The sequence below is a fragment of the Triticum aestivum genome, chromosome 5D (genome assembly GCF_018294505.1).
Source record: "Triticum aestivum cultivar Chinese Spring chromosome 5D, IWGSC CS RefSeq v2.1, whole genome shotgun sequence".
Classification (NCBI taxonomy): domain Eukaryota; kingdom Viridiplantae; phylum Streptophyta; class Magnoliopsida; order Poales; family Poaceae; genus Triticum; species Triticum aestivum.
In genome coordinates, this window is record NC_057808.1 from 257,227,786 (window position 1) to 257,239,955 (window position 12,170).

Below are 12,170 nucleotides of genomic sequence, written 5' to 3' on the forward strand. Positions count from 1 at the left end.
AATAGATGGTTATCGTTTCCTGACCATGGACATTGGATGTCATTGATAACGGGATCACATCATTAGGAGAATGATGTGATGGACAAGACCCAATCCTAAGCATAGCACAAGATCGTGTAGTTCGTTTGCTAGAGCTTTTCTAATGTCAAGTATCGTTTCCTTAGACCATGAGATTGTGCAACTCCCGGATACTGTAGGAATGCTTTGGGTGTACCAAACGTCACAACGTAACTGGGTGGCTATAAAGGTGCACTACAGGTATCTCCGAAAGTGTCTGTTGGGTTGGCACGAATCGAGACTGGGATTTGTCACTCCGTATGATGGAGAGGTATCTCTGGGCCCACTCGGTAATGCATCATCATAATGAGCTCAATGTGACTAATGAGTTAGCCACGGGATCATGCGTTACGGAACGAGTAACGGGACTTGCCGGTAATGAGATTGAACGAGGTATTGGGATACCGACGATCGAATCTCGGGCAAGTAACATACCGATAGACAAAGGGAATTGTATACGGGATTGATTGAATCCCCGACATCGTGGTTCATCCGATGAGATCATCGTGGAACATGTGGGAGCCAATATGGGTATCCAGATCCCGCTATTGGTTATTGGCCGGAGAGGTGTCTCGGTCATGTCTGCATGGTTCCCGAACCCGTAGGGTCTACACACTTAAGGTTCGGTGACGCTAGAGTTGTTATGGGAAATAGTATGTGGTTACCGAAGGTTGTTCGGAGTCCCGGATGAGACCCCGGACGTGACGAGGAACTCTGGAATGGTCTGGAGGTGAAGATCGATATATTGGACGAAGGGTATTGGAGTCCGGAATTGTTCTGGGAGTACCGGGTGATGACCAGCGTGACCGAAAGGTGTTTCGGAGGCCCCGGCAAGCGTTGGGGGGCCTTATGGGCCAAGGGGAGGGGGCACACCAGCCCACTAAGGGGCTGTGCGCCCCTCCCAACCCCTCTCACGTAACCTGGAGAGGTGGGGGCGCCTCCCCTAGGGCAGCCGCCCCTCCCGGCTTAGGGGCAACTTTCCTAGGGGTGGGGGCGCCCAAATCCATCTAGGGTTTCCCCTGTGGCCGCCGCCCCTCCCCTAGGGAACCCTAGGGCGCCTCCTCCACCCCCTTCCCCCTATATATAGTGAGGGAGAGAGAGGGCAGCCGCACCCCCTTGCCTGGCGCAACCCTCTCCTCCTCCAACTCCTCCTCCTCCTCCGTAGTGCTTAGCGAAGCTCTACCGGAGAACCACGAGCTCCATCGCCACCACGCCGTCGTGCTGCTGGAGTTCTCCCTCAACTTCTCCTCTCCCCTTGCTAGATCAAGAAGGAGGAGACGTCCCCGGGCTGTACGTGTGTTGAACGCGGAGGCGTCGTCCGTTCGGCGCTAGATCAGATTTTGCGCGATTTGAATCGCCGCGAGTACGAGTCCATCAACCGCGTTCTTGTAACGCTTCCGCTTAGCGAACTTCAAGGGTATGAAGATGCACTCCCTCTCTCTCGTTGCTAGTATCTCCTAGATTGATCTTGGTGACACGTAGGAAAATTTTGAATTATTACTACGTTCCCCAACAGTGGTATCAGAGCTAGGTCTATGCGTAGATTCTATGCACGAGTAGAACACAAAGTAGCTGTGGGCGATGATTTGTTCAATTTGCTTGCCGTTACTAGTATTATCTTGATTCGGAGGCATTGTGGGATGAAGCGGCCCGGACCGACCTTACACGTACACTTACGTGAGACAGGTTCCACCGACTGACATGCACTTGATGCATAAGGTGGCTAGCGGGTGTCTGTCTCTCCCACTTTAGTCGGATCGGATTCGATGAAGAGGGTCCTTATGAAGGGTAAATAGAAATTGGCATATCACCGTTGTGGCTTTTGCGTAGGTAAGAAACGTTCTTGCTAGAAACCCATAGCAGCCACGTAAAACATGCAACAACAATTAGTGGACGTCTAACTTGTTTTTGCAGGGTATGCTATGTGATGTGATATGGCCAAAAGGATGTGATGAATTATATATATGTGATGTATGAGATTGATCATTTTCTTGTAATAGGAATCACGACTTGCATGTCGGTGAGTATGAAAACCGGCAGGAGCCATAGGAGTTGTCTTAATTTATTGTATGACCTGTGTGTCAATGAAAAACGCCATGTAATTACTTTAGTTTATTGCTAACCGTTAGCCATAGTAGTAGAAGTAATAGTTGGCGAGACAACTTCATGAAGACACGATGATGGAGATCATGATGATGGAGATCATGGTGTCATACCGGTGACGAAGGTGACCATGCCGTGCCTCGAAGATGGAGATCAAAAGGCGCAAGATGATATTGGCCATATCATGTCACTTTATGATTTGCATGTGATGTTTGTCATGTTTACATCTTATTTGCTTAGAACGACGGTAGCATAAATAAGATGATCCCTCGCTAAAATTTCAAGAAAGTGTTCCCCCTAACTGTGCACCGTTGCGAAGGTTCGTTGTTTTGAAGCACCACATGATGATCGGGTGTGATAGATTCTAACGTTCGCATACAACGGGTGTAAGCCAGATTTACACGTGCGAAACACTTAGGTTGACTTGACGAGCTTAGTATGTATAGACATGGCCTCGGAACACAAGAGACCGAAAGGTCGAACATGAGTCGTATAGTAGATACGATCAACATGAAGATGTTCACCGATGATGACTAGTCCGTCTCACGTGATGATCGGACACGACCTAGTTGACTCGGATCATGTATCACTTAGATGACTAGAGGGATGTCTATCTAAGTGGGAGTTCATTAAATAATCTGATGAACTTAATTATCATGAACATAGTCAAAAGGTCTTTGCAAATTATGTCGTAGCTTACGCTTTGGTTCTACTGTTTAAGATATGTTCCTAGAGAAAATTTAGTTGAAAGTTGATAGTAGAAATTATGCGGTCTGGGTCCGTAAACTAAGGATTATCCTCATTGCTGTGCAGAAGGCTTATGTCCTTAATGCACCGCTCGGTGTGTGAACCTCGAGCGTCGTCTGTGGATGTTGCGAACATCTGACATACACGTTTTGATGACTACGTGATAGTTCAGTGCGTAATGCTAACGGTTTAGAATTGAGGCGCCAAAGACGTTTTGAAATGTCGCAGAACATATGAGATGTTCCAAAGACTGAAATTGGGATTTCAGACTAGTGCCCACGTCAAGAGGTATGAGACCTCTGACAAGTTTCTTAAGCCTGCAAACTAAGGGAGAAAAGCTCAATCGTTGAGCATGTGCTCAGATTGTCTGAGTACTACAATCGCTTGAATTGAGTGGGAGTTAATCTTCCAGATGAGATAGTGATGGTTCTCCATAGTCACTGCCACCAAGCTATTAGAGCTTCGTGATGAACTATAACATATCAGGGATAGACATGATGATCCTTGAGCAATTCGCGATGTTTGACACCGCGAAAGTAGAAATCAAGTAGGAGCATCAATTGTTGACGGTTAGTAAAACCACTAGTTTCAAGAAGGGCAAGGGAAAGAAGGGATACTTCATGAAACGGCAAATCAGTTGCTGCTCTAGTGAAGAAACCCAAGGTTGAACCCAAACCCGAGACTAAGTGCTTCTGTAATGAGGGGAACGGTCACTGAAGCAGAACTACCCTAGATACTTGGTAGATGAGAAGGCTGGCAAGGTTGACAGAAGTATTTGGATATACGTTATATTAGTGTGTACTTTACTAGTACTCCTAGTAGCACCGGGGTAATAAATACCGGTTCGGTTGCTAAGTGTTAGTAACTCGAAATAAAAGGCTACGGAAACTAGCTAAAGGTGAGATGACGATATGTGTTGGAAGTGTTTCTAAAGTTGATGTGATCAAACATCGCACGCTCCCTCTACCATCGGGATTGGTGTTAAACCTAAATAATTGTTATTTGGTATTTGCGTTGAGCATAGACATGATTGGATTATGTTTATCGCAATACGGTTATTCATTTAAGGAGAATAATGGTTACTCTGTTTATTTGAATAATACATTCAATGGTCTTACACCTAAAATGAATGGTTTATTGAATCTCGATCGTAGTGATACACATGTTCATGCCAAAAGATATAAGATAGTAATGATAGTACCACATACTTGTGGCACTACCATTTGAGTCATATTGGTATAAAACGCATGAAGAAGCTCCATGTTCATGGATCTTTGGACTCACTCGTTTTTGAAAAGATTGAGACATGCGAACCATGTCTATTGGTATCTATGCATGAAGAAACTCCATACAGATGGATCGTTTGGACTCACTTGATTTTGAATCACTTGAGACATGCAAATCATAACACATGGGCAAGATGACTGAAAGGCCTCGTTTTTCAGTAAGATGGAACAAGAAAGCAACTTGTTGGAAGTAATACATTTTGATGTGCGCGGTCCAATGAGTGCTGAGGCATGCAGTGGATATCGTTATGTTCTTACTTCACAGATGATTTGAGTAGATGTTGAGTATATTTACTTGATGAAACACAAGTCTGAATTATTGAAAGGTTCAAGTAATTTCAGAGTGAAGTTGAAGATCGTCGTGACAAGAGGATAAAATGTCTGTGATATGATCATAGAGATGAATATCTGAGTTACGAGTTTGGCACACAATTAAGACATTGTGGAAATTGTTTCACAACTAATACCGCCTGGAACACCATAGTGTGATGGTGTGTCCGAACATCATAACTGCACCCTATTGGATATGGTGCATACCATGATGTCTCTTATCGAATTACCTCTATCGTTTATGGGCTAGGCATTAGAGACAACCGCATTCACTTTAAATAGGGCACCACGCAATTCCGTTGAGACAACACCGTATGAACTATGGTTTAGAGAAACCTAAGCTGTCGTTTCTTAAAAGTTTGGGGCTGCAACGCTTATGTGAAAAAGTTTCAGGCTGATAAGCTCGAACCCAAAGCGGATAAATGCATTTTCATAGGACACTCAAAAACAGTTGGGTATACCTCCTATCTCAGATCCGGAAGCAAAAGGGATTGTTTCTAGAATCGGGTCCTTTCTCAAGGAAAAGTTTCTCTCGAAAGAACTGAGTGGGAGGATGGTGGAGACTTGATGAGGTTATTGAACCGTCACTTCAACTAGTGTGCAGCAGGGCACAGGAAGTTGTTCCTGTGGCGCCTACACCAATTGAAGTGGAAGCTGATGATAGTGATCATGAAACTTCATATCAAGTCACTACCAAACCTCGTAGGTCGACAAGGATGCGTACTACTTCATAGTGGTACGGTAATCCTATCTTGGAAGTCATGTTGTTGGACAACGATGAACCTATGAGCTATGGAGAAGCGATGGTGGGCCCGGATTCCGATGAATGGCTCGAGGCCATAAAATCCGAGAGGATCCATGTATGGAAACAAAGTATAGACTTTGGAAGAACTACTTGATGGTCGTAAGGCTTTTGGGTACAGATGGATTTTAAAAGGGAAAATGGACAATGATGGTAAGTATCACCATTAAGAAAGCTCGACTTGTCGTTAAGATGTTTTCCGACAAGTTCAAGGAGTTGACTATGATGAGACTTTCTCACTCGTAGCGATGCTAAGAGTCTGTTGGAATTATATTAGCAGTTACTGCATTATTTATGAAATCTTGCAGATAGGATGTCAAAACATTGTTTCCTCGACGATTTTCTTGAGGAAAGGTTGTATGTGATATAACCAGAAGGTTTTTTCAATCCTGAAAGATGCTAACAAGTATGCAAAGCTCCAGCAATCCTTCTAAGGACTGGAGTAAGCATCGGAGTTTGAATGTACGCTTTGATGAGATGATCAAAGATTTTGGGTTTATACAAAGTTTATGAGAAACTTGTATTTCCAAAGAAGTGAGTGGGAGCACTATAGAATTTTTGATGAGTATATGTTGTTAACATATTGTTGATCAGAAATGATGTAGAATTTCTGGAAAGCATACAGGGTTATTTGAAAAGTGTTTTTCAATGGAAAACCTGGATTAAGCTACTTGAACATTGAGCATCAAGATCTATAAGGATAGATCAAAAAACGCTTAATAGTACTTTCAAAATGAATACATACCGTGACAAGATTTTGAAGGAGTTCAAAATAGATCAGCAAAGAAGGAGTTCTTGGATGTGTTACAAGGTGTGAGTATTGAGTAAGACTCAAGGCCTGACCATGGCAGAAGAGAGAGAAAGGACGAAGGTCGCCCCCTATGCTTTAGACGTGGGCTCTACAGTATGCTATGCTGTGTACCGCACCTGAAGTGTGCCTTGCCATGAATTAGTCAAGGGGTACAAGAGTGATCCAGGAATGGATCACGTGACAGCGGTCGAACTTATCCTTAGTAACTAGTGGACTAAAGAATTTTCTCGATTATGGAGGTGGTAAAAGAGTTCGTCGTAAGGGGTTACGTCGATGCAAACTTTGACACTAATCCGGATGACTCTGAGTAGTAAACTGGATTCGTATAGTAGAGCAGTTATTTGGAATAGCTCCAAGTAGCGCGTGGTAGCTGCATCTACAAGATGACATAGAGATTTGTAAAGCACACATGGATCTGAAAGGTTCAGACCCGTTGACTAATAACCTCTCTCACAAGCGAGATATGAACAAACCCCATGGGTGTTGGATTCATTACAATCACATAGTGATGTAAACTAGATTATTGACTCTAGTGCAAGTGGGAGACTGTTGGAAATATGCCCTAGAGGCAATAATAAATGGTTATTATTGTATTTTCTTGTTCATGATAATTGTCTATTGTTCATGCTATAATTGTATTAACTGGAAACCGTAATACATGTGTGAATACATAGACCACAACAGGTCCCTACTAAGCCTCTAGTTGACTAGCTCGTTGATCAATAGATGGTTATGGATTCCTGACCATGGACATTGGATGTCATTGATAACGGGATCACATCATTAGAAGAATGATGTGATGGACAAGACCCAATCCTAAGCATAGCACAATATCGTGTAGTTCGTTTGCTAGAGCTTTTCTAATGTCAAGTATCGTTTCCTTAGACCATGAGATTGTGCAACTCCCGGATACCGTAGGAATGCTTTGGGTGTACCAAACGTCACAACGTAACTGGGTGGCTATAAAGGTGCACTACAGGTATCTCCGAAAGTGTCTATTGGGTTGGCACGAATCGAGACTGGGATTTGTCACTTCGTATGACGGAGAGGTATCTCTGGGCCCACTCGGTAATGCATCATCATAATGAGCTCAATGTGACTAATGAGTTAGCCACGGGATCATGCGTTACGGAACGAGTAAAGAGACTTGCCGGTAACGAGATTGAACGAGGTATTGGGATACCGACGATCGAATCTCGGGCAAGTAACATACCGATAGACAAAGGGAATTGTATACGGGATTGATTGAATCCCCGACATCGTGGTTCATCCGATGAGTTCATCGTGGAACATGTGGGAGCCAATATGGGTATCCAGATCCCGCTATTGGTTATTGGCCGGAGAGGTGTCTCGGTCATGTCTGCATGGTTCCCGAACCCGTAGGGTCTACACACTTAAGGTTCGGTGACGCTAGAGTTGTTATGGGAAATAGTATGTGGTTACCGAAGGTTGTTTGGAGTCCCGGATAAGATCCCGGACGTGACGAGGAACTCTAGAATGGTCCGGAGGTGAAGATCGATATATTGGACGAAGGGTATTGGGGCCCGGAATTGTTCTGGGAGTACCGGGTGACGGCCAGCGTGACCGAAAGGTGTTTCGGAGGCCCCGGCAAGCGTTGGGGGGCCTTATGGGCCCAGGGGAGGGGGCACACCAGCCCACTAAGGGGCTGTGCGCCCCTCCCAACCCCTCTCACGTAACCTGGAGAGGTGGGGGCGCCTCCCCTAGGGCAGCCGCCCCTCCCGGCTTGGGGGCAAGTTTCCTAGGGGTGGGGGCGCCCAAACCCATCTAGGGTTTCCCCTGTGGCCGCCGCCCCTCCCCTAGGGAACCCTAGGGCGCCTCCTCCACCCCCTTCCCCCTATGTATAGTGAGGGAGAGAGAGGGCAGCCACACCCCCTTGCTTGGCGCAGCCCTCTCCTCCTCCAACTCCTCCTCCTCCTCCTCCGTAGTGCTTAGCGAAGCTCTGCCGGAGAACCACGAGCTCCATCGCCACCATGCCGTCGTGCTGCTGGAGTTCTCCCTCAACTTCTCCTCTCCCCTTGCTGGATCAAGAAGGAGGAGACGTCCCCGGGCTGTACGTGTGTTGAACGCGGAGGCGTCGTCCGTTCGGCGCTAGATCGGATTTTCCGCGATTTGAATCGCCGGGAGTACGACTCCATCAACCGCGTTCTTGTAACGCTTCCGCTTAGCGATCTTCAAGGGTATGAAGATGCACTCCCTCTTTCTCATTGCTAGTATCTCCTAGATTGATCTTGGTGACACGTAGGAAAATTTTGAATTATTACTACGTTCCCCAACAGCCAGCTCCGACCAAGCTTTGCCAGACCGAGCACGCCAGCGGCGACAAATAAGAGGGATGGAGGAGCTTGGGGGGGGAGGCGGCGGCGCGCTAGGGATCCCCCCGTCGCCGTCGGAGCGACGCGGGAGCGGTTGGGTGGTTTTCTATTTTCTGTCTGCACAAATCCCTTCTCCCCATAGGTATGTTGTTATAATTGTATACCAAATAGGTATTTATAGTTTTTTGTGGATAATTGATGGGAGGCTTATCGGAACATAGGGCAAGGTACCAAGCGACTATGTATGCAACGCCACACACGACACCATGCCCGCGCCTCAAAGGCCGTGTTGTAGATCAACTTTGCAGAGACCCATGTAAGGAAGTTCTCTTAAATGTGGCGCAACATCAGTTGGGGAGAGGCTATCACCTCACGAAAGACCACATTATTGTAGTGCTTGCATAAACACTGAAAGACTAGGGTTTCGCCGGACCGGAGATCCCTACCGGACTTTAGGTCGCTACACAAAGAGGACAACTACCCGATGAGGTCGAAGTTGAGTGTTGGCATTCACTCCACTCTACTCCATCGCAACAACGCGCGGACCAAACTTGTTTTGCCGGACCACATCCAGTAAGCATTATTAATATTCTCTCTCTAGAGAAAGTAAACATTCTTAATCCGCAAAGATACAACAATTTGAGATGCATAGCCCAAGTTTGATTTGGCCCATGAGTTGGCCAGAAGTTCCAATTCCTACAGCTTCCATAGGATCTCCAAAAAGGAAAAAAATTACAGCTTCCATAGATGGATCAAAAGTTCATTTCAAAAATGGAAATGGAAAAATGAAGAACTCAAGATACGACTCCTTTTTTTTTCTTTAACTTCGGAACTCAATCTTGTGACCTTGGATAGACGGCGTTTGATTGCATTACATTGTTCAGGTGGATGGATGGTTGGAAGGGTCACTAGCGCAGCAGAGGTTTAGGCCGAGGAATGAGACGAGCATCTCATGGTCCCAGCGAGTGATGCCATCCACTTCCTCCTTCCTGGCCAGCGCCTCCTCCATTGCTGGCCACCACTCCGGCACCGCACTTCCGCTAATGCTGCTTGAACCTTGGTCTGTCGTTTCTGCAAGGCACGCCTTTTGTTCTTCCTCTCCGGCGTGTGCGAACCGCCCCTTGATCCTCCGCCGTCTATCCGCGAGCGCCTTCCGGCAAGCGTACTGCAAAGTAGTAGTAATACAGAAAGAAATGCATGGCTGAGTGAACGAATGAATGCAAATCAACCAGGAGATCGGAAAGCAAATACATACGGTGATCTTCTTTTGGAAGTTGCGGCGCTTGCGCTTGCTCCGGTATCTCTCGATGCGCTCACGACGCTCCACCGCGCTGTACCTCCGCACCTCCTCGCTCTTCGTCAACGCACGCCGGGAGGCCCGAGATCCCCTGCAACCGCCTCCTGACTCCTCTTCCTGCCGCCACTTCTTCTGCTGCGGCTTCGGCACCGGCGGCACCAAGGCCGAGTTGCTCCGGGGACACATGCCCTCGCTCTTCTGGATGACTGGTCTCTACAAAACTACGGTGTTTGTCAATTTATATACACACGGCTAAGCTAGCTACAAATATATGGAAACAGGTTGCAAGAGCTCAGACGGATACATGTGTATCCGACGGACTATGTACGCACTGACATGCATGGTACAGAGTGTCTCATTTGGTATGACAGTTGTGACAGTGTGTCTACTTAGACACATGGATACAAATTACGTTGCATGCTCTATTTATGTGCTAGCTGTGTTCTGAGCTGTAATTCATGTCATGCGTGTAACTACTTGTCATTTATAATAGGACTGCACTGCCCGTATGAAAAATGTGTTGCATGTTGCACGTTCTACATGCATAATCCCATGCGTGTACCCACCTACGTGGTTAGTTAATCACAATAGCTACATGTCAGTCGCCTGACTTTCGAATTTGGGTCAGTCGATTTTGGTTGAAGGGAGAAACAACCGGAGGGGAGGAACCCCATCATCTATCTTAGGGTGGGGGTGGGGGAGGCAGCACGGCAGTTGTGAAGGTTCACCGAAGAGAAAAAAACCGGCAAGGCCCGGGGCTAGAGGGATGGTCGGGGGCGGCGGCGGCGCGGCAGTGGGAGGAGGTTCCGGGGAGAGCAAGGCTGTGGAGGAGCGCCTCCGGCCGCGGGTGGTGGTGGCTGGTGGTCCGGCCGGTGGTCCGTGGTGGCGGCTGGGGGGGAGATCAGGTGAGGAAGAAGAGAGCCGAGGTTGAAAATGATGCCCGGATGTTGGATCTTGATCAAACGGTTGAGATTGAAAGCCAGAAATCGACTGATAACTTTAAATTTCAGGTGACTGTTTTGTAGCTACTCCCTTAGTTATTTACCTTTCCATATTTTTTATAGAGCATCAATCCAATGGTTAACAGGAGAAACTAGAAACAACACATTCGGTCCAAGCTAGGTCGTCGGTCGATGAGACGAGATGAGCGGCGAGAGGAGCGGCATGGGAGAAAGGTGGTGGGAAGAGAAGAGGGACGGTGAGTAAGAGCAAGCGGTACGTCATGGCTGACAGGTAGGGTGCCAGCGGCATCCCGCTCCATCCCGTAAAACTCAATAATTAGTTATTAATGCTATGTTGTACGCTATTGCCCGCTATCTCGCCCCGTTTGCATCCCTACTAACACGGGAGAGTTCATCAAAGTTGCCCCCTTCCTCTAGGGAGTAGGCGGTTCACAAGGACAAGGTGTTATTGACACGAATTGACGCCAGTCGAGTTGAGTGGCAGGTCAATAGGAGGAGAGGTGTCATGGTGAGTCAGCACCATGACGGTAGAAAAAGGTGAAAGGGGGCTTGGGTTGATGTGCAACTGACTGGAGGGTGTGAATAATCCTACAAAATAATCACTACCACAGAGTTTTAGGATTATTAAGTTTTAGAACAAGATTGGTTGATCCTTACGAAACTTGTACACATGCAAACTAACCAAAGTAAAAAAAGGAAATGAAACTTGTAAGAAAGTAGAGTTTTAGTTTAGAGGTTGCGATCGTGGGGGCTCGACGATGTATCCTAAGGTTTAGATAGTATGCATTATCATACTCCTCGTCCGTGAAGGTTCAAACCTCACTCACGGTAGATGCACCACAAATAAGGCGATCTCTTTATAGTGTACAAACTCTTGAGTCCTTCACAATATGGTGGTTTGGGCCCTTACGTGACTCATAACCTTCTAGGAGGCTCACACCATCCAAGAGTAACAAGCAAAGCAAATTAACTTGGTAGAACTCTTCAAAACATCTTTAACCAAAGCAATCTTCAGAACCCATATGATCTCTCTCTCTCTCTCTCTCTCTCTCTCTCTCTCTCTAACACACACACAGAGACATACATACACACATGTGCATGCACGATAGATAGGCTTGAAGCAAAATAGATAAATTCTTAGGAACAGTGGTTCGAGAAATGGAGGAGCTAGGTCTTCATGAGTCAAGGAAGAAGATTGGAATAACCCAAACAATATTTTGATCAAGACTTGCTTAGGGTCATGCTTGTGGCGGTCCTAAGGGACGATAAGGGCAAATTCATTGTTGGGGGAATTGGATAATTGACTGGTGCGCTGATGACGTGACGGTTGATGCAATCGGCTCATTATTAACTCATAATTTGGAGGTCATTGACACCATGTAGAATGCAAGAAGATCTGTAGGAGTGGTGGCGGCAGTTTTTTCTGGATTGCGCAATAGCGA

General features: G+C 46.5%; 1 protein-coding gene across 1 annotated transcript; it reads right to left on the reverse strand.

Moving 5' to 3' along the window:
- Positions 1-9,288: 9,288 nt before the first annotated feature.
- On the reverse strand, positions 9,289-9,985 carry LOC123124631 (uncharacterized). Its single transcript, XM_044545215.1, has 2 exons — positions 9,725-9,985; positions 9,289-9,634 (listed from the first exon to the last, which is right to left on the reverse strand). The coding sequence occupies exons 1-2, from the start codon at positions 9,950-9,952 to the stop codon at positions 9,350-9,352; spliced, it is 513 nt and encodes a 170-aa protein (XP_044401150.1). The 5' UTR covers positions 9,953-9,985; the 3' UTR covers positions 9,289-9,349.
- Positions 9,986-12,170: the final 2,185 nt, after the last annotated feature.

Coding starts and splice junctions, on each gene's coding strand:
- LOC123124631 (XM_044545215.1), bottom strand. CDS start 9,952: ATGTGTCCCCGGAGCAACTCGGCCTTGGTGCCGCCGGTGCCGAAGCCG. Junction 9,635..9,724: donor ACTTCCAAAAGAAGATCACC/GTATGTATTTGC, acceptor ACTACTTTGCAG/TACGCTTGCCGGAAGGCGCT.